The sequence below is a fragment of the Protopterus annectens genome, chromosome 12.part0, assembly GCF_019279795.1.
Source record: "Protopterus annectens isolate FY-2018-M chromosome 12.part0, PAN1.0, whole genome shotgun sequence".
Classification (NCBI taxonomy): Eukaryota; Metazoa; Chordata; order Ceratodontiformes; family Protopteridae; genus Protopterus; species Protopterus annectens.
In genome coordinates this window covers 642,268,153-642,290,235 of record NC_056746.1, presented here as the reverse complement: position 1 = coordinate 642,290,235, position 22,083 = coordinate 642,268,153, and the positions used below count along the sequence as shown (strand labels likewise).

The following is a 22,083-nucleotide window of genomic DNA, read 5'->3' as shown; positions in this document are numbered from 1 at the left end:
TTTTTCTGGAAAATTCCTTGACTGCAAATTCAGTTCCTCCTGCTCCCAGGAAACCTGGCAGGTACTATAGAGTCCCTGATTCTCATTTGTTTCTTTTTAGGAATCCGTTAGCTGACCCAGAGGTTATTTCTCAAGGGCCTAAAGGAGTTAAGGTCACTGTTACTGAGAATCCTGTTCCTTCCGACAGGGAATCTAGGAACCTAGATAGGTGGGGTAAAAAAGTGGGTCTATATTAGCTAACCAAACGCTTATGCATTCGAATCACACATAAACTAACTATATAGAACGAAATCTCATAAAGTTGAAGAGCTATAAAAATGAAAATGTTTTAATCGAAATGTTTTAGTTGGCAAAATATGTTCTATTCACATTTGCGTGTCTACGTAACAGTGCATACGTGAAACTATAATGAATGTTTACTAATGAAACAATAAAAGAGATAATATACGTTTATTATATTTATGTGTATACCACGTTGTATTACATATACACTACAGTTCTTATCTTTTTTGAATGTTTCATGATATAATACAAATATAAAAGTCCGAGAGGTGTGTTTATGCTTGTTTTGCACATGCGCTAAATTCAACGTGGCTAATGAAACACTGCATACACCTGGAGTTATGGGAGAAGTCTATGATACGGTAAAATCACAGAAAGGCAGGGATATGCTACATATTGATGGCTTTCTGTTTACTTTAGAGAAAACATTTAAGGAAAAACATTATTGGTGTTGTAAACTGAAAGTTAAAGACAGGTGTAAAGGTTGGGTAATAACTCGAAAATACACTGAAGGAGAAGTCCTGTTAAAATCTACGGGACATCACCATCCCTAGATGTGACTGAAGTAGAAAAATATGTAGCCTATGACAGTCTAAAACAGAGTGCTAGAGTGTGTAGGGACACCCCTTCATTAGTGGTTGACGACATTATAGCAAGCACGTCTCTTGAAACAATATTGTCATTGCCATCACGTAGATCCATGTTACAACAGGTCAATAGGGTGAGACGGAAGAATATTAAATGTTATACAAAGCTTTCTACAACCTTAGATAGTGTTGATCCTAGTAGCTGCAACCTTAAAGAGGGTACATTTCTGCAGAAACGGAAACTTGACATACATAATAATCTGCATGTCTTATTGTTTTCCACTCTTGAGAATCTACGTGAATCTAAAATGTGGTTAATGGACAGAGTGTTCCTCACTAAAGCATGTTTATGTAGACAGCTGTACAGCATACATGCTGTAGTGACAGTAGGAGATAACACTAAATGTCTTCCACTGGTGTTCTGTCTTATGTCTAAAAAGTGTTTTAGGTCATACAAGTTTGTGGGACTGTCTGTTTGAGCTGTTAAATGATGCTAAGCTAACTGTTACTGTACAATTTATTCTGTCAGATTTTTAGTTTGCAGCTATTAAAAGCATTAAATATAACTTCACAAACATTATCAATAAAGGCTGTTTGTTCCACTTTGCTCAGACCGTATGGCATAGAGTGCAAACACTAGGTCTAGCTACATTATATGGTAAATGCCTATCATTCCAGCTTTATGTGAAAAAACTATTAGCTCTAGCATTTCTGAATGTAGATGAAGTTATTCCTGCAGTTTAAAATCTTTCTAAATCATTCCCTACTTCGGGAAAGGAGTTAGTACAGTATTTCTCTGATGTATTTGTTCTCGGCAAACATCGTAAACAGCAGACCCGCATTAGTAATGTTGACAGGTTTCCACCTATGTTTTCTATACAGTTTTAGAATGTTTCAGATTTGAACAGGTTATGTTTACCCCAAACGCAGAACCACGTGGAGGGGTGGAATAGAAGAATTAGCTGTCTACTTGGTAGGAGAATATGTGATATCCCTTGCATTTTATCTGTATTGGTCAGGGAGCAAAACAAGTTGAATGAAACAAGAGTTATGTTGTCTGCAATACCACCTTCGCCTAAAAAGAGAAAAACATTGGAGCGATGCTACAGGTTAGAAAGTGTCATAAAACATAAAGCTACCTACACGCAAGATGACTTCTTACAATCTGTGGCCATGTTATTGAAAGTGTAGTGCAGGACCGTTACTTTTCAGTTGTGGATAAATTAAGTATTTGCTGTTATTACGAGGTGTATTGTAGGATTATGTTTGATAATTTGTGTTACGTTTCACAACATGTACTTGGTTTAGGGACTTATTATTTTGTCAAGTATTGTGGTGAGTGGTTAGAAAGGTATTAGTTTATTATGTGCATAGCTTTCCTTCATGCACTGGGTGCTTCGGTGTTGGCCAAACAAAATATTTTGATTATATGATTTTCGGCAATTTAGCTTTTCTATTATATACGCTTTCGTTCTATATAGTTCGTTTACATGTAATTCAGTTACGTAAGCGTTCTGTTAGCTAATATAGACCCTAAAAAAGTTTATACCTCTGCCACTCTTGCTATTAGGTCTACTAATTGCCTTTTTTATGCTTAAGTATCAGCAGCACACCTTGGAGGCTATGAAGTCAAAGATTGCAAGTGTGCCTGTTTTGGCAGAGAGTAAGGATATGCAGGATTTGCTGAATTCTGCCAGTCTTGTCAATAAACATTCTGTACATTGTGGTTTTGACATTCTAGAAGCCTCCTGCAGGGCTACAGCTACTGGGTCTGTTCTCAGAAGGCATGCTTGGCTCAGGGAGCAGCCCCTTCCAGACCCTGTCAAGTCTAAGCTTTTAGATGTACCTTTACATAAGGACAGTCTTTTTGGCAGCAAAGCAGAGGAAGTGCTCAAAAAGACAGAGGATAAGGCCAAGTCTATGCAGTTAAAGACTTTCTGCAAGTTCAACCTCCTCATTTCAGCAGGAATTACCCTTCTAAGAGTTGGATGTTTCCTGATTCCAGCAGAGAGAACCACTCTAGGACTAGAGGTTACAAATCTTCTAGGGGGCAGGTGGCTATCCCTCAAAGGTCTAAGCGTTGGCATGCTTCCACTTGCAAGGTGGGCAGTTCTAAGCCTACATCTCAGTCCAAACATTCTCAATGACTCTGTCCAACTTCTGCCTGTTCCTGCTTGGAAGGTTGGCCTTTTTTGCAAATGTCTGGGCCACCATCACGGACAACAAATAGGTACGCAGAACTGTATCCCTAGGTCACAGGTTTTCTTTCCAGACCTTTCCAGTACCCAAAGGATTCCCGGACACTCCTCCAAACCAAAGGGCAGAAGTAGAAAAGCAAATTTTGTCTCTGTTACATCTGGGGGCAATAGAATCAGTTCCTGCTCAGCAGGTAGGCCAGGGCTTCCATTCCAGACTTTTTGTAGTTCCAAAAAAAGAAGGCACCTGGCGTCCTATCCTAGATCTATCTATTCTGAACTCTTTGTTAGTAATTCCAGAGTTCAAAATGCTCACTCTGCATCAGTTGCTACCAGTGTTAGATAAGGACTCCTGGCTAGTAACTTTGGATCTCAAAGAAGCTTATCTGCACTTCCCTATCAGGGAAAGTTGCAGGCAATACCTTTGTTTCAGAGTGGGCAAGCAACATTATCAATTCTCTGCACTGCCCTTTGGCTTATCTACTGCTCCCAGAGTTTTCACAAAGTGCCTAGCTCCAGTCATTGCTTTTTGCAGGCAGAAGAAAATTCAGATTTATCCATACTTGGACGACTGTCTAATTCAAGCAAAGTCTCAAGAACAGCTGTTAAAAAATCTGGAATTTGTAAAGACTCTTCTCTGGGTTTCACTCTCAACATGGAAAAAATCAAAAATGGTGCCATCCAAGGAGATAACATTCCTGGGAGCGAGTCTGAACACAGCTGCCCAGATGATATATCTCACCCAGGAGAAGAAGGATTTGGCAAGCCTGTCCCAGCTCTCTGCAAGGAAATACCTGCAAGCTCTGAGATACATGGCCTCTTGCATTCTCATGATTCCATATACAAGACTGCATATGAGGAAATTGCAATGCTACCTCAAGAACCTTTGGTGTCAACACACACAGGACCTGGATATGATAATTCCTCTGCTTCCATGTCTGCAGACAGAGTTTTTATGGAGGGCGACAGCCTGTCTACAAAACAAGGGCATGCCTTTTCACCCACCTCCTGCCATTCAAGTTCTTACCACGGACACATTGGACTACGCCTGGGGAGCTCACCTGGATGGCAGATGCATACAGGGATGTTGGAATGCCCAGCAGCTGCACCTGCACATAAACCTAAAGGAGTTGATGGCAGTTCAGCAAGCCTTACTAGCTTTCAGGCATCTTCTTTCTCCAGGAACTCTGCTTGTCAGGACAGACAACACCACAGTCATGTGGTACATCAACAAACAGGAAGGGACTCATTCTTACCCCCTGTGCAGACAGAGCATGATTCTGTGGTCCATAGGCAGCATCCTTGGGCCTGCATCTCCTAGCTCAGTTCCTTCCAGGGAGACTCAATGTTTTGGCAGACCAGTTGAGCTTGACAGACCCTGGATCCTCACGAGTAGCAACTGAACAGAGCAGTCTTTTACAGCATCAATCAACGTTGGGGCACTCCTCAGGTGGATCTTTTCTCCTCCCCAGACAACCACCTTCTACCACTTTTTTGCACCAGACAGCATCACAGCAAGGCCTGGAGAGTGGATGCTCTGTCCTTCCCTTGGACGCTTCTGTCAGTTTATGCCTTCCCTCCTCTTCCCAGAGTATTATTGAAGATAAGGGACAAAAGACCAAGGACTATTCTCATAGCTCCAGACTGGCCCAGACAGCACTGGTATCCACTGCTTCGCAGTCTCTCCCAATTTCCTCCTTGGTGTCTTCCTCTGAAACCAGATCTTTTGGTTCAGGAAGGGGGAAACTTTCTACATCCTCATCTTCAGTCTCTCCATTTGGCAGCATGGCTCATTGTATGAATCAATCCATTTCTTCTTCCCTTTCCCAGCAGGTGGTTAATGTACTTCAGGAGGCCTAGCACTAGGAAATCCTATGCTGGAAAATGGGAAAGATTCTCTCATTGAATGCAGGCTAGAGGGGAATCTTCTTCTCAGCCTACTCTTCCTCTGATCCTGGAATACTTGGCTGATTTGCTTCAGGGTGGTCTTTCATTTTCCTCTATCAAGATCCATGCTTCAGCCATTTCTGCTCATTGGTCTTTTGAGCAACCCATTTTCTCTCATCCTCTGATGAAAATGTTTCTCAGAGGTGCTTGCAACTTAAAACCTCCCAGAAGGGCACCTACTCCAGCCTGGGATCTTAATTTTGTTCTAGAGAAACTCACTCTTCCTCCTTTTGAGCCAGCTGCCACTGCAGATTTAAAGTTTCTCTCTTGGAAGACTGCCTTCTTTTTGTCTATAACTTCAGCAAAGAGTGTTTTGGAGCTGCAAGCTTTGATGGCTGTGGCGCCTTTTCTTATTTTCCATGCAGACCGTGTCTCTCTGAGAACAAATCCCTCTTTTATGCCTAAGGTGGTTTCTAGCCTGACTCTTAATCAGTCCATGCACCTTCCTACTTTCTTTCCTAATCTTCAAAATAGAGGTGAAAGGATCCTACATTCTCTTGATGTGCACAGACAGCTCAGATTTTACCTGGACAGGACTAAAATCCTTCAGAAATCAGCACAGTTATTGGTCAGTTTTGCCCCTGGAGCTCAGGGCAAAGCTATCTCTAAACAAACCATTTCTAAGTGGATTGCACACTGTATTACTTTCTGTTATTCCTTTCATGGCAAGGTTCCTCCTCAAGGGGTTAAGACCCAATCCACAAGAGCAGCTTCCACTTCTGCAGCCTTTAAGGGGTGTCTATACTAAAGACATTTTAGAGGCTGCCACATGGTCTTCTGTTCACACTTTCATAAAGCATTATAATTTGCCTTTATTTTCTGGGGCTGGGGCAGGGTTTGCCACTGCTGTTCTGCAGGGCATTCTCTCCAATCCTTGTTTCTGTTGCTACCTCATCCCTTTTCTCTGGGCTTTGGTAATCAACCCATTGGTTAGGACTGCAACAGTGAAATACGATGAACATAGTACAATTGTGTATACTTAACATAAATGTAGATGTTCGAGTGTATTCACTGTTGCAGTCCTGGTTTGCCTCCCTCCTTCCCCCTTTTTTTGGTCCTTTCCTGTTCTCCTTTCCTAAGGTACAGGCTGAATCTGGTTTTATTTGCCAAATTTTCTTTTGGCTTAAGCCTTGTTTTCTGGGGACTCCTGACTGTTATGGCAAGAAAGATTGAGGAAGTGATGTTGGCTGCCTCCTTTTGTATCGGACGTCCTGACGTCCTTTACAACCAATGACAGCCAATGTCATATTTACTTACCTTTGGTATTCTGGCCGATCGAGGGCTAGTGGGAACTGGATAACCCATTGGTTAGGACTGCAACAGTGAATACACTCTAACATATACATTTATGGTAAGTATACACAACTGTACTTTATTCCTTCTATTGTTAGGGAAAGGTAGCACGTATTGTCTATTTTATTTTACAGTTGCCGAGGAACTGGCTACCTTTCTAAGGAGACAAAACAGACTCTGCATTTAACAGAATATTTGAAGTTTATAGCCATCTGTAATGTGATCTTTAAATAAAATGCCATAAATTTGTACTAATCTGTTTTATTTCTCCCTTTCTCACTCTCCTTTTTTCTCATTCTACGGGTTCAGCTGTGGTGCAAACCGAGGTGAGATAGTGGCCATGTAGCTTTATACTGGCCACTGTTGCTTCAGTGCAACCAGTAGTCCCCAGGACAGCCTCTTTGCATGGAGATGAAGGTCATGCTGTAGAAGGTAACCCGGATGGCTCAGTGTTGGCCTCATTGGCCACCTGCAATGAGTGATCAAAGTCTTCTGCTCTGAGAGTGGTTCAGAGGGTTCCATCTCAGTCACCTAGGAGCAAGTGCACTAGCTGGTGATGGGCTGGCAGTGGGTTGCCTGCTTTGGCATCCTGGAATGTCTTCTTATATAGTTGGTAAAGTCACATGTCCAGCCAGACCCATCCATTGTGCCACAGTAAGTGGTGCCCACCCATATTGTCAGTCATGGAGATAGCTAACATCTGTGTGGGTTCCAATCTGGGCCATTCAGGCAGACCCTCTGTATTTCTCCCTATTCCCCATCATGGTGTTCCCCTTATTTATATGTCACCCCATATCCCTATTTTAACCCAATCTTCTCCATCACCAGTTATCCACCATCTGTCAGCCTGCTTCGCTCCACTATTACTCCTTCTGTGTGTGTACCTCCTCTGTCAGTCACTGTCTATGCTGTATGTCTGTTTGCCCTGTTTCCTTCCCTATACACTTTTCCAACCAACACTTGCTCTTTGCTACCCTCCCCTCTTCCATTCTTAAAAAAAAAATAGAAAATGTCTCACAAAAAATACAGCTTTCTTCCCTCTCCCACCACCTTACTTCCCTTCATATTGCCCTTCTATGTTTCACTTTGCTTGCTCTTCCATATCTCTTACTTCACTATCTCCCCTTTCCTCCCCTGTTTTGTGATGAAGATATCACTTAGCAGCTTGCTGTGATGGTCTTGAATGGGCAGCCTGTGATACTTTTTGAAACTACATTGTGCATGTGAATGCACATAGCATTTGACATGCCACCTCTTTGAGACTCTTATGTTGATCATAAGCCACATCAGTGTTTTTACTTTACAGTCCTTTCCATGGCATGACAGTGCTATGCCAGAGCATATGTGTACAGAATCAGCATCACACTACTTAGCACAGAGGGGTAACATTACAAATCTATGTGAATATGTCCCTTTGCCTTTAGGGAATCAGTAATGTTCAAAACTACAACAAAATGTGTAGTGAGAGGATCTGCAGTTTAAAAGTAAATAGCATAGAGCCTGATGGTGATATGAGCAAGTACTTCACACACAGGGTTGTTATTACCAGATCAACTTGTCAGACACAGCTGAACATTCATTCACCAGCCAGCAGTGGTAAAATTCTGTCACAGAACAAAACATAAAGCTGTAGCAGAGAGAATGAGGAGTAAGAATGATACAAAGTGCATTATAACCAATTTGTGGTACGGGCCAGATTACTGTTTATCTGCAATCATCTTCTTGCTTTCTAATATGCATAATAGCCTGTTGTGTAAGACCATCACATGCTTTGTGCTGTAATAAAGAAATTACTATTCTGCTGTTTGTGTAAAGTGATGTTTAAGCCTGATGTGCTATTTTACCTAATTAGACAAGTGTAATTTTTGCCCATTTAATTGATAGTAAACACTTCTTAGATGTTCTTGTGTGGATCACTGTTCCAGTCATAACCCTATGGAACTCTGCTGCATGCTGAGGTTCAACACCTAGACAGGCTTTCAGAGTGTAACATCCTTCTACAATGGCCGGGCAAATGTCACCTAACTTCAGACTTCTTCACATACCTGGTATAAGGGTGGTATATACATGGCCATCTCCATTATTTTTTCTTGTAATTTTCATTGAATGCACAGCATTCTATTTACTAAAAATAGTACATTTGTTAGTCAGTATGAACTTAACTATGATTGAAGAGCAGAGCAGATAAGTAGTCTGTTATGGAACATTTCTTTCTCTTTTTCTGTAAATGGATATTGCTGCCTACTCATGTTTAGTAAAAAGTACGTAGCTGTAGATGTGATGTCTGTCCTTCATGGAGATGTCAGATTTCCTTTAAAGATGGCCACAGTCAGTATGTCTACTCTATGAGGTTAGAGCACTTAGAACACTGGTTTAGTACCTGTAGCATTTGCCAGGGTTTCAGGTCTAGCACACATTAGTACGAGACGTGTACAGCCCAGACCTACGTGAATAAGAAGACACTAGCGGCCTTTTTAGATAAGTCTGCCATGTTTTTGGACTCCCACACTAGTTGTGTGGGCATCCTCCTCCAAAAAGAAAAAATGAAATACAGGAAAAATTGGGAGTCTGATGATTCACTTAGAACTCCTTGATCAGAAGATGCTAGCACCATGAACGTTCTTGAGCAGCCCTAGCAAATCTAGCTGGAATGAAGAAATGGTGAGGTCTAGGACAATGAACAAAGAGCTTGCCAATCCTGAACATCAGTTGTTATTAAGCAAGGGAGAACAGTTTCCCCATTGCTTTTGCCAAGAATATTCATATGGTTTAAAAACAGAACTCATTGATGCTCTTCTAAGGCTCCCAATTCCCTTGTGATCACCTACTAGCTAAAGACCCTTGCTGCAGCTCTTATTTCTGCCAAACCCAGCCTGTCATATGGTGGATCATCAGCCCTCAGCAATACCCCCCCCCCCCAGATGGTCTAAGCTGGTTGTTGGATTCCTGAAATTCCTGTACAGCTTGTAGTCCAATTCAGCACAGCCCTCAGTGTCAGGAGTCCAACCTTCCAAAAGGAAAAGGAATATGTCCCCTTTGGGGGATTCTGACTCCTCTGATTTTTTAGTGGAGAGTGAAGACATGGATTATTGATCTCAGATCTCCTCTCCCTTGCTTTATGACCCAGGTAATGAGTACACCCTGGCTTTCTGATTCACCCCCAGAGGATCAGTCCTGTGGAGATACTGTCTTCTTTATGAGACAGCATTTGCAGTGGCAAGCACATGAAGCCTTAACTTCCCAGAAGAAAGCTAGAAAACTTGTGGGACATAAACCAGTAGCCATTCCTCCATTTCAGAAGTATTTGTGGATGTCTTTAATGTTATATTGGAGCCAGACTTCCCCATCTCCCAAAGAGACCTAAACATTTATATAGGGTCCAAAATCTTTATAAATTTCTATATAATAATCCTACTGTAGACAGAGACACAGTGTTCCTGGTATATTCCAAGGTACCCTGACTGGTTCCAGGTTGCAACATTCTTGTTAATGAGAGGTGGGGGAGAGCAAATTACTAGATAGATATGGTAAGAACATGTATTCTTCAGCAATGCCTGGGTTGTAGGCTCTGAATTGCCAAGCCCATAGTTTAAAATATAAAGAACAGACCCTCAAGCAAATTAGTCAGTTGTGGATAACAGCAGGACAATTCCAAAGTGTCTTCCTTGCTCAGTCAGTCTCATCCTACATTGCAGCTATGGAATCATGATATGAAATGTGGGCAAAGTGGTGGAAAAACAGAATCCAGGGCTGCCACAATGGGATCAGTACTCAGTACACACTTTTGGGTGAGGACTGAGTCTATGTTTGAGGATGTGTTGGTACAGTTCCTTAGTACCCCTTTCCCCCCTGGATAGAGGAGCTGCTGTTTGGACCTCATGTCTATAATATTTTCAAAAGTTTGTAGGAAAAGGTGAAGACTATGGAAGCAGTTTAAACACATATTCCATCCTCTACTACCAAACTGTAATAGAAACTGTCCTTCTAGCCAGGGGCTTTCCTACTAGTCAAAAGACAAATAAGCCAAAGGTACAAAGACTAATCAGAAGGGAAAAAATGTAGCAGGAAGACAGAGGGGGGGGCACCCTTCCTCTCATCAGGTAGCAGCTGTAACCACGCCAGCCTCGTCCTTTACCCAACCCAAAAAATCCTTACCTAACCCTTATTCATCCCCCATTCTCTCCTCCCAACAGTCTACCAAGATAGGGAGTAAGGTAGCCACCTGCTACCAGCAATTCCTTTCCATAACCACAGACTGATGGGTTCAGAAATAGTCTGCATAGACTACAGACTGCAGATCATCAACAAATCACAGAACAGGTACATTCCAGGAGTACGCAAAGACCAGGAACACCTAGTAAAAGCGCATTTAAAGATGCTATCCCAATAAACCACAGAGGAGGTACCTCCCAAAAAGGAAACAGGTGCCTTCTACCGCAGTCTCCTTTTGATAAAAAAGGAAAGATTATCCCTGGAGATCCATTTTAGAACTATAAAGGCTAAACAAAATTTTGAAAGTACCAAATGACCTTCTCCTCCTGCTAAGCCTTCAACCACTCTTTCTTACACTAGAACCTAAAGGTGCCTACCTGCATATTCCAGTAATCAAAGGATGTGGTGAATATCTGAGGATTGTGGCATGCAGTCTGCCAGGGACAGTAAAGATAATCACATACAGTACCATAGTGATGTAGTACATAAAGAGTCTGGGGTGACACATTTATATCACCTGTATAGGTTAGTCATACAGGCCTGGGTGCAGCCATTGCAATGCACTTTACTCCTGATAGCAAAATACCCATGGCAGATCAGTTAATCACAATCTCAGCAGATCCACATAAATGTTTGCTGCACAGGGAAACCTTTTCAGTCCTGGCCAGCAGATGATGTGTATTTATTTATTTATTTATTTTTATATTTGTTCACTGGGAGTAGTCTGACTGAGCTGCAAATAGCCCCTTTTCAACAGAAGCCCAGGGAGAAAAAGCTCCACAGAAAGGTACAACACAAAAAAGTAATTACAGAGATAATTACAGTGTTTGCTGGTATTAACAACATTGTACTAGTTACAAATATGTAAAGGCAATCATTTCTAATGCAGGTAATCTGAGATATAATTACATTCTTACAGTAAGTATATTGTTAGTTCAATAAAAATATTAGTTACTAGTCAGAGCTGATTGAGGGGAGGTTTGTAGGAGTTAAGCTAAGGGACAGGGTAAGTTAGACAGAAAGTGATAGGCAAGGTAAGGAAATAAGTGATTAAAGCTGAGCAGAGCGAAAGCCAAAGTAAGGTATAGTGGTCAGATTATATGGGGAAGGACAGTTTATGGGGAATGTGTGCAGAGGCCGGACCACAGTGTTTTTAAGTATTCTATAGAGGTTTTATTAAATTATTGGAACAGTGTTTGGATCCTGGTCATTTTTCCTGTTGTCTACAGTTTTCTATTTTTGCCAGTTGTTCACTGTTTTAAAGTATTCCTTTACAGCTGACTTGAGTTTTTTTTGGGGTTGAGTTTATATATCTGATTTGGAATGAAAGCTTCTACCAAGCAATGGTAGGATGATAGCTATAAAGGTTACTACCCATTTTAGTCCTAGGTTTGTGGATAAATAGTAAGTCTTGTTCTGAGCCGTGAACCGATCGAGTGGTAGGATAGGCTAGGGCAGTAGAAAGGTTGATATAATATAGAATGTATAATCTGGAAGTGAGAGAGAAGAAGCAGATTGTGTAGTTCAAGCCAGTTTAAGTTAGACACAGTGATGAGTTTTTATAATTATCTTGGGCAGGGAATCTAGCTATCTTATTATAAGTTGAGCTAAGTTTTGCTGAGTGTGGTGTTGAGGTTTGTGAGTATTTGAGAGCCATACTGGGTAATAGACACCTAGGTATAAGATAGGGTTACTTTAGATTTGTTGGTGAGAAATTTTCTATTTCTGTAAAGCAGGCCTAATTTTTGATGGGTCTTCCTGATGCAGTTATTAATGTGCAAGTCAAATTTAAATTGATCATCTATAGTGACACCTGAGAGTTTGGTACTGGTTTCAGCTACTACTGGAGTTTTATTGAGAGACATTATAGTAAAAGTAGATTTGAGATGGGTAAGAGTTTTTGGGAGAAAGAGAAGTATTTTTTTAGTGTTTAGGAGGATTCCACTGATGTGAAAGCAGCTTGAGTCTGAGAGATGAGATCAGAAGGAGAGTCAGAGATAGTAATTAATGTGGAGTCATCTGCATGTTGTACAAGAGATGACTGAGGGCAAGAAGTATAGAGTAGATTTGTAAATATATTAAATAGCAGTGGACCAAGGATGGAGCTGTGGGGTACACCCATTGTTATAGGGAGATAAGGGGATAGTGCAGAGAGCCACTTAACTGATTGTGATCGGTCAGTGAGATAGCTGGAAAACCAGGTGACAGTATCAGAGGAGAAATTAAGATTAGCTAGTTGAGTCAGAAGTAGAGAGTGTGAAACAGTATTGAAGGCTTTAGAAAGGTCTAAGAATAGGCAGGAGACAAGTTTGTTGCTATCACGAGCAAGGGATATAGTGTTAGTAAAGGAGATCAGTGCAGTGGTTGTTCTGTGTTTTGAGGGGAATCCATGCTGAGTAGGAGTAAGTAGATTTTATTGTAGTAAGTACTGAAGTGTCTGCTTGTGTATGCATTTTTCAAGTATTTTTGAGAGGAGAGACAGGATGGCTAAAGTTAGAGATTTCATTTTTGGATAGGTAGTGAGTAGCATTCTTTCCAGATAGAGGGAACTTCAGACTCAGTAATAGAGTGGTTAATGAGAATAGATACAGGAAAGGCAAGAGTATCAGCAGCTAGCTGGAGAAAGAAGGAAGGAATATCAGCAGAAGTGGAGCATGGTTTTAATTTGGAGAGTAAGGATTTAATATACATAGTAGATGCATGTTGGAAAGAAAATGGTTTAAAAACGTTGGGACTTGAAGGGAAGACAGAGTGATTGAAGTCTTCAGCTAAGAGGGGATCTTTTTTGACCATCTTAGTAACAGTTTCTATAAAGAAGGTATTAAAGATAGTGGCAGTGTCTTCAGGTGTGTTATTTGGTTAGGGATTGGGTGAGGAAGGGTTACCGGGGTGCAATATTTGGTTGATTGAATTCCAGAATTTTTGGAGATTAGATCTTAAGAGATTTGAAGTAAAATTCCTTTTTATCCTTAGCAATTTGTTTTTTTGTGTACCAGGGATTGACCTCTTTCTTTCTCTGAGTTTAGGAAATAAAACAATGTCTGCCCCAGAACACCTCAGTATTAAGCTTGGACAGTGAATGCCTTCCCACTAAAACTGGAGAGGTCTGTTTGTGTATGCTTTCCCTCCACTTCCCTTGCACCTCAGGATGATCCAGAAAATACAGGGGAAGAGACAAAAAATTATGGCAATTGCTGTCTTCTGGCCAGGGTAACAGTTGTTTTCCCATCTTCTTCAGTGCTAGTTAGAAGCATGTCCCATTCCCCCAGCATGTCAACCTCTTGATGCACTGTGTGTGTGTGTGGGGGGCACATTCTCCCTACCTTATCTTCCTCGAGTCTGGCAGCTTGGAGAGTATAACCTTGCTTTCCTCGATGCACTATTATTCCATTGATCATAATGGGAGATGTGTGGCCAAATACTAGGAAATGCTACCTAGCCATATGCCAAAAAAATCTCCATCTGATGCCAAAGGAGGACCATGCATGCCATACAGGTTTACAGTACCTCCACAAGCTGTTCTTTGTTGACATAGCTTGCATCTCAGAGAAAGTGCATTTATTGGCAATCTCTGCCTACTTCTAGACTCACTACTGGCATCCAGACCACCTGTCAAGTGGTTCCTGAAGGGCATCCTTCATCTCAGGATCCTCAGGCAGGTCCTTGCTTCAGCTTTGGAATAAATTACTTAAATTTCATGCTACAAAAAGCTAACTTTATCTCCTTTAAAGTCAGCTGCTACTGCACTATTGAAACACTTGTCTTGAAAACAGATACATCAACCAGAAAAGTCTGAGTGCCAGACTTTGATATTCAAAGAACCCTTCCTCATATTTCAAAAAGACGAGGTTACTTTGTACTCCAACCCTACTTTATGTGTAAGATTATTACAGAAATGAAACTGGGCCAAGCTATCCAGTTGCAAGTTTTTTCTTCCCATACCTCAGAACAAAGGTGAAAGAATCTCACACTCTTTGGGTATTCACAGGCAACCAAGATACTATCAGGACAGCGTCAATTAGAAGATCAGTATCACTATGTTTCCTTTGCTGAAGATAAGAAAGGGTTACCTTTGTCCAAACAGAATATTTCTAAATTGATAACATGCTGTTAACTTTTACCAGGTCACATGGAAGGTCATTGCAGGGAACAGTCAATTCACATTCTACAAGCGACACAGTTTTACTACAGCTTTCCTGAAAGTGGTTAGTGCATAGGACATTTTGGAAGGAGCCACATTGTTCTCTATCCACACATTCTCCAAATATCATGCAATGAATTTTATATTCATGTCAGTAGCAGGGTTCACCTCTGCTATTATAAAAAATATGCTGCCATCTATTGCTGTCCATTACCCAACCCTCCTTACTGCAGTGGGGACCAGTTCTGGTAGTCTTCCTTAAGTTTATGACTGCAACATTGTTCCATAGGAAGAACACAGTGCAGTTTTTGCAGTCAACTTATAATTGTAGATGTTCAGGTTGCAGTCCAGGTTCCCTTCTACCATCCCAACTATCATTTTAGGCACAAGTTCCTAGAGTAGACACACTTGTTCCTTCCTCCTTTTTTCTGCTTCCTCTTTTTTTTTTCTTATCTTATTATTCAAGGAACTCGGAAGGATTCTCTCTAGGTCTCAGACCAACACTCTTAGGAATGAATGACTTGTGTGGCTTTAGCAATGCTTTTTTGGCCAGATTGTTTAAGAGGGTAGTAAAAAATAACCAACAATGGACAGGTGTATGCTGCCTTTGTTGCAAGTATGTGAGGACATCTTGGATAAGGTGACATCAGCCCAGCTGTGAGGATAAGAGACTCAGCTCTAAAAGTTTGATCAGATGTCAGATGTCAACCGGCTGCAGAATTCCCTATGGTTATGACTGCAACAGTGACCACACTTGAACATATACAATTTTGTTAAGTTCACTGCAGAACTGTACTTTCTTCTGCTTAAAGGATATTTCTGCTGATGTATCATTTGTGCCCATTCTTATCTCAGTTTGGCCATGGGCTACAACACATGTTGACTACGGTACCACATGCAGCTGCCTCTGGAACCAATAACATTGAATGGGATGCTGTGGAAGTAGCCTCTCAGTTTATGGAAAATTGGCTGTATGATCATCGCACTGTTATGAGCATCAGTGGACATTTCCAGACAGGGGAATCCCTGCCTCTGCACATGTTTGAACAGATTCTTCGAGGTATGTGAAGTGCACTAATTTTTTGATAGAACATTTGTGACTGTATGACTTAAGACCATTACTAAAAGCATAAGAATCTCTTCTGTTTATCAGTGGGTATACCTAGACACTTAAGCCATTGTAAGCCTTTCAGAGAGTTGTGTTAACTGACTGCAATTAGATGTTATTAGAAAAGAATGCCGAATCTGTCACTTTCCTGAAGAAAACAATATTTTTGATACTACAAAGATGGAGTCAGTGCTTCCATAACAATGACCAATAGGTACAGTTGTCTTCATTTTCTAAGTAGCCTTGATCTTTTCCTCCATGCAGCTTTCTTCTTTAAGCTTTGCGGCATTAACTGTATACCATATTGCTGCTGTTGTTTTCTCTCAAGTATGATTTCTGTCAAAGGACTTATTAATTCTCCCTCAGTCAACAGTTACAACTTGCTGGCCTTCTGCCAGTTACCATCTGCTGTATATTGAAAATATGGGTACTTGCGTATTATTGCAACCAGATTTTCACGGTTGCGAATTTCCCAAACATCTGTAGAAAGGAGGCCTTGAAACACTGCAATGTGGTACTCACAGTGTTTACTGCTGTGGATTAAATTTGCATTACCTTTGGGAAAAGAAACATTTCCAAAAACCCTCTTCCAGTTTTTGCATGCATTACACACACACACGCTTACATTATCATGCCTGCTACCATTCTGATGAATGGATTCCTTGCACTGAGTGGAAAGTTTCCTTCAGAGAAGGCAAAAAGACACACAAAAGATAGTTTTGTTTAACGTTTTATTTTTAACAAACTAAACATATGAGCAGGTCACACTGAAAAACCATGTTACATCCCACAGATGACACGAAGAATCACACCATCAGGCAGTAAGTTCTTTTCTGAAGTGTTAATAACAGGAGGTGTTTTCAGGAACTGACTTTGTATCTTTCATTTTGTGTAAGGTATTGGCATTGCGGGGACAGTTTCTAATAGCACCTTAAGTGAAAATCTTGATACATAAAGTAGGAAAGGCAACAATCCTTGGGCTTGACAAATGTACGTTGTAGAAGGTTACAGGGTGTTTTTCGTGAGTCGCTTTCCCTTTCCTGACATTGTAGTGAAAAATGCAGGTATTGTAAAGTGTTTTGGCAATATGGAGTTACAGGAGCAATGAGGCGTGTCATCCATAAGTACAGAATTTCACCTGTACTCCTCTTCCGGGCTCATACCCACCGAGACAGACTTATGCTTAATTCTTGACAGACCCCTTTTTAGGTTAAGCAACCTGTTTCTGCGCACACAGACAGAATAATGTTGGTGCGGAAATCTGGTTGCAATAATACACAAGTACCTTCATATGTTATTGGTTCATACCTTTCAACTGTCTGATTTGGCAGAACATTCCTGATTGTACCTCATATTTTTTCCCTGTTCATATATTTTTTTTTTATTTTTCTGGAAAATCACTGCAGATTACAGTTAGTTAAGAATGCAAGACATTAGAGTTTTATACTTCTTATTGTTCTGTAAATGCAACCTTTCAAATGATTATAATAATATTTAGGTTCATAGGTGTGTACTAAGCTAACAACCATTGGGACCTTCTTAAATCTAGCCATGCATCCCAAATCTCTGACAAGTTCTCATACCCTTGGTTAAGTGTAAGGAGGGGCTTGAGAGATGAAACATTAATAAGCAGGGGCCTGGGAGATTAATCCTTTACAGGCTATCTGTGCCCATTACAGATATAGATACTAAATCAGTGTTGAATTTACTGTTCCCCAACCAGTTGTTCATTACACTTGAACTGGGTTAGGGCAGAACTCTGCTTCACATAGATGGGGAGCCTGTTCCAGAGAAGGGGTAGTTTCTAGGATACATATCCATCTCTCCAGCAGATCCTGTTTATATCACAGGCAAGGTTTAAGTCTTTAGAATGGGGGTAATTCTGCTACTGTTTGTTTTGTAGATATGCAGGAAGTCCATCAGGGTGGGGTCTGACAGTACCTTGTATGCCAGACATAGATATCTTCTCAACAGCCTATAGGAGGCGGAATACAGGGATAGGACTTTGAGGCAGTCTACATAGGACATGTTACTTACTCCCTGTATTTTTTAGTCAGGAACTTCTGTGGACATTCCCGTTGTTGGATGTGCCTTGTTAGGTATCTGTCAGAGAGGGCATTTTACTCAATGATAGGTTTGATGAATTACAAAGACAGTGGAACAATGACCTCCTTAGGTAAACATGCCATACTTTTGTTTGTAAGTCTCACAACACAGAATGATTTCCTCACTACTTTGGATATGTGCTGGTCCAAGGGTGAGATTCTTGTTTACATGGGTCCCCAAGTCCTTGACTACTGCGTCTACTCTTAGTAGTGTGTTGTCAATATTATACTTACAAGGGTTGGATGACTTCCCAAAGGATACTCTTATGCAGTTCTTGGAGACATAAAGGTTTATACCTAACCTCTTGAGTTTGTCAACAATGCTCAAGTGAGGTATTGTGTCAGATACCTTGCTAGATCAAGGTAGGCAGAATGATAATTTTGCCTCGCCTATTGGTTTGCAGACCTTCTCATAGACGACCATCATTTTGAGTAGGCAAAGCCTGCCCTTAACCAAACTGGGCTGGGTCCAGTGTCTGGAGGTTTGTTATGTTGTTATTGGTCATTTCCGTGGTAGTACTTTCCATGGCTTTGCTCGGTAGACTTGTGAGACTTAGGGGTTTGTAGATTCCTTGGTCTGTAAATAGCCCACTTTTGTGCAAAAGGATGATGAGTTTTGTTCTCCCTTAGTAAGGCAACATGGCCTGTTTGGAAGCTGTAGTTAAATAGTGATTCCAGAGGGATGGATATGTTTCATACTATTCAGAAAGCAGCCTGGGATATTTTCTGGGCCCATCAATGCACTGTTCGTGGCTTTAAAGAGACCATTGAGGACCTGTTGCCTAATGAAAGTAGGGGGAGTTATATTTGCTGGCATTTGGTGAAGGGAGGCTGGGGGAGTAGAGAGGGATAACATTGGAGAATAATTTGTCTGCCAGTAGGTTTGGTATATCTTTTGGCTTAAGAATTCTTTTTGGTTATCCTTGGCCTGGGAGGCCAAATTTCTTTAATATTTGGCTTTCATAGACTTTACTTATTCTCTGTATTGTTTATTTAGTTTGTTGAGAAAGTTTTTATTCTGCTGAGTGATGCACCTAATTTTTGCCATGATTTTCTTCCTTCTTTTATACAGCATATTGATGTTGCAGTCCACCAGGGTGGCTTGCTTTTTTTTAGTTATTTCTGTAAGTATTCCTGTGGGTACAGCTGCCTCTATGCTTGTATAGGGTTTCTGTGCACAGTTCCACATTGCAGTAGTGTTCTCAGAGTTTCAAGGGACTTGAAATTTTGTCATGTTATCACTTAATTGTAGGAGGTTAGCCTTAGAGTAGTTCCTGAATATTCGGGGTTAGTTGTAGTTCCTGCTTTTATTTTTACTTCATATGAGACAGTTTTGTGGTCTGACCTTACCAGAGAGGACATTATGCTAGGGGGGTGTGCAGCACTGTCACATATTAGTGAGGACCAGATCTAGTATTTTTGGGCCCCTGGAAGAATCTGGTCCAGGTAGTTTGTGTTTACAAAATCCAGGAATCTCTGTGCCTGCATGTTTGGTGTTGCATATGAATCCCAGTTAGTGGGATAATTAGTCGCCTATGAATATGGTATTGGGTTGGATGGTGCGCATTCCTAGTCAGCTTAAATACATGTTATGGGTTTCCTGGGTTATAAAGGCTGACCTCCATCTTGCAAGGAAGTGATATGGGATTTTGGCTGTGGTGATTTGAATGCAGAGAAACTAAAGTGCATTGTCCAGATTGACCAGCCTTGAGAAATATTTATTTTGGATGTAAATCAAGACACCTCCACCTTTAGTTGCTGCCTGTGTAATAGTTGGTCTAAATGTGTGGAAGGCATTATAGCACTATCATGTTACATCTATTACAAAGACTCAGTAGATTTGTTAACTGTACTATTCAGTGAGTATTCATATCCCTATGAGTAGCCCATTTCATTGTTATGCTTTATTTTTATAATGCAACTGTTTAATTAAACCAGCCAGTGTTCATTGTTTATAGTTTTAGATGCACTAACTAAAATTACTTGTAACCTGTGCAGTGAACTGTGTCAACACTGGTGCATGGCTAGTAGTAATTGTTCTTATGTCTGAGCATTTGCTTTTGGTATGCGTCATAACTGAAAAAGGTCCTTGCACTGCCTACCTACCTACCTACTTACCCAGTAAACAAATAAGCAATATAGTAGACTTTAAGGTGAGTCTTACAGAAAGATACAAATAATCTGTAGAGTAGACTGACAGCAGTTAAGGTTCAGTTTAAAAAAAAAGCTACATTGTTTTTGTGCTTTAGTTCTAGTAATTCAGAAAGGAGTTGTATTTGGGCAAAGAACTTTGTTTAAACCAATTTGCTGAATGTGATTTGTGATGAGTAACTATAAATAATATGCTGGACTATATAGGCAGACATGCAGGGCTGCGGGGATTGACTAATGGAAAAGTTATGCTTTTGCCACTCTACAGACTCTTGGTAAGGCCAGATGTGCAGTACACTCTACAGACCCCTGGTAAGGCCAGATGCGAAGTACTGCTGTGGGGGTCTAAGCTCTAGACAGAATGGATACAGAAATTATTTATAAAGTCTGTTAAGAAGCCATGAAGAAGCTGTTTCTAAGAGACTGCTTTACGTATCATATGTACTTAGAGGCTAGAAGAGAGAAAGGAGATATGGTATGCATCTATAGAATGGCAAGGGTACCTGCAGGGAATAGATGTGAAAACATGATGGGAGCATGGTTGTTAAATTAAGAGTGTTAAGGTCCAGCATTATACACAGTATATTAAGTTACCTGTGTTGTATTTCATAATCATGATGTGTTAAGAAATAGGTATGGGCAGGAGGAGTGTGAGTGAAGTTGCAGAAGTAACTTGGTAAGCTGACTTGCCCAAATCCCTTTTCAAGCAATGACCAAAGCTTAAAGTACAATCAACGTAAACTTAAAGATATTGTTTAGCTCATAGTGGAGGACAGAGTCTGAAACTCCAATATATTGTGTATTAGTAATAAAAACACATTCTTTCTTATTAGAAGTAAAACAGAACTGCATATTCTACATCACTTTTATGACATATGTATGGGTCTACTTCACATGACTGAAAACTCAAAATACTGACATTCATTTTACTGAGACTACAATTAATTTTCAAAATACTGAAAACTCACTTGATTGAGTTTCATTATACTGTAACCTTACAATGCTGAATTTAAAAATACCAAATTTTAAATTATAGGAATGACGTGTGATGTCCTTCAAGGATGCATCTGCAGTCCTTACAAATGGGTTGTCCTGTCGTCAGGCAGCCCTTCGGTCGGCCGGATTCCAAAGTCTGGGTCTGGCTTCGGCTGGTGTCGCACTTCACCTGACATCATAGCTGCAGTTCTTCGGGTATAAAGGCATCAGCCGACGCCATTTTCCCCAGTCTTTCTTGCCGCGTGGCGCCCGAAGCAGAAGCTGTTCGCAAGTGCCGGTCGGTCAGAACCAGAGATTACTACTACAGAATACTACTTCGAAGACTTCTAAAAAGCTAAGTACCCCGTTGGGGACTCTTTCTTGCCTCAGCCGATGTCAGAAAAAGTGAATAACTGTTTAACTTGTGGGAAACAAATACCTCATAAAGATTTCCACTCTTACTGCTTACCTTGTTTAGGCCCAGACCACGACGTAGCAGCTTGTCTAGCCTGTGCTTCTTTTAACCGACGGACGCTTAGACGTCGGTCGGAATTTGCTGAGCAGTTTTTCGGCTCTGATTTTGCTTATATTATGCCGTCGGATCTTCCGACTTCACAAATAACCAAAAAACGCAGGGAAAAGGACCGACACTCGCGGTCCGCGGTTTCGGCCGAAACCGCGGTTAAGCCAACCACCAGTGTCTCGGTTTCGGCTGAAACCGAGCAAGCGGTTCTTCCCCCAGCCGAAAACATGCCTTCTACCGAGGCCTCTTCTAACCTGCTGGAATCGGCTTCTGAAATCCAACCTGCAGTTGCGGTTTCTCAGGAATTATCTGACACTATTCCCTTGGATATTTCAACCCCTGCACGTGGAGCCGCTAGGCCTCCTGCAGCCATGTCTATTAAGGCCTTTGCCAGGGCTAAAGCAGCTAAAGCTTCAAAAACTGTGCCTGTTAAGCCCCCCTCTCACAGGCCCAGCTCCAGTTCCCATATGCTTTCTCTGGCAGAGGATCTCATTTCTTTAATTCGTGGATCCCAGCCTCATCCAGACAGGGCCTCTCATCCACCTCCAGAGAAGAGGCCTAGAG

General features: G+C 41.1%; 1 protein-coding gene across 2 annotated transcripts in view; it reads left to right on the top strand.

Annotated features, from left to right (window-relative positions):
• LOC122816758 (probable cytosolic oligopeptidase A) overlaps nt 1–22,083 on the top strand; it is a 907,285-nt gene that overhangs the window by 810,291 nt on the left and 74,911 nt on the right. For both annotated transcript variants that reach the window (XM_044089771.1, XM_044089769.1), the window contains one exon: nt 15,513–15,717. In XM_044089771.1, coding sequence (XP_043945706.1) covers nt 15,513–15,717 — 205 coding nt within the window. The remainder of the gene's footprint in view (nt 1–15,512; nt 15,718–22,083) is intronic.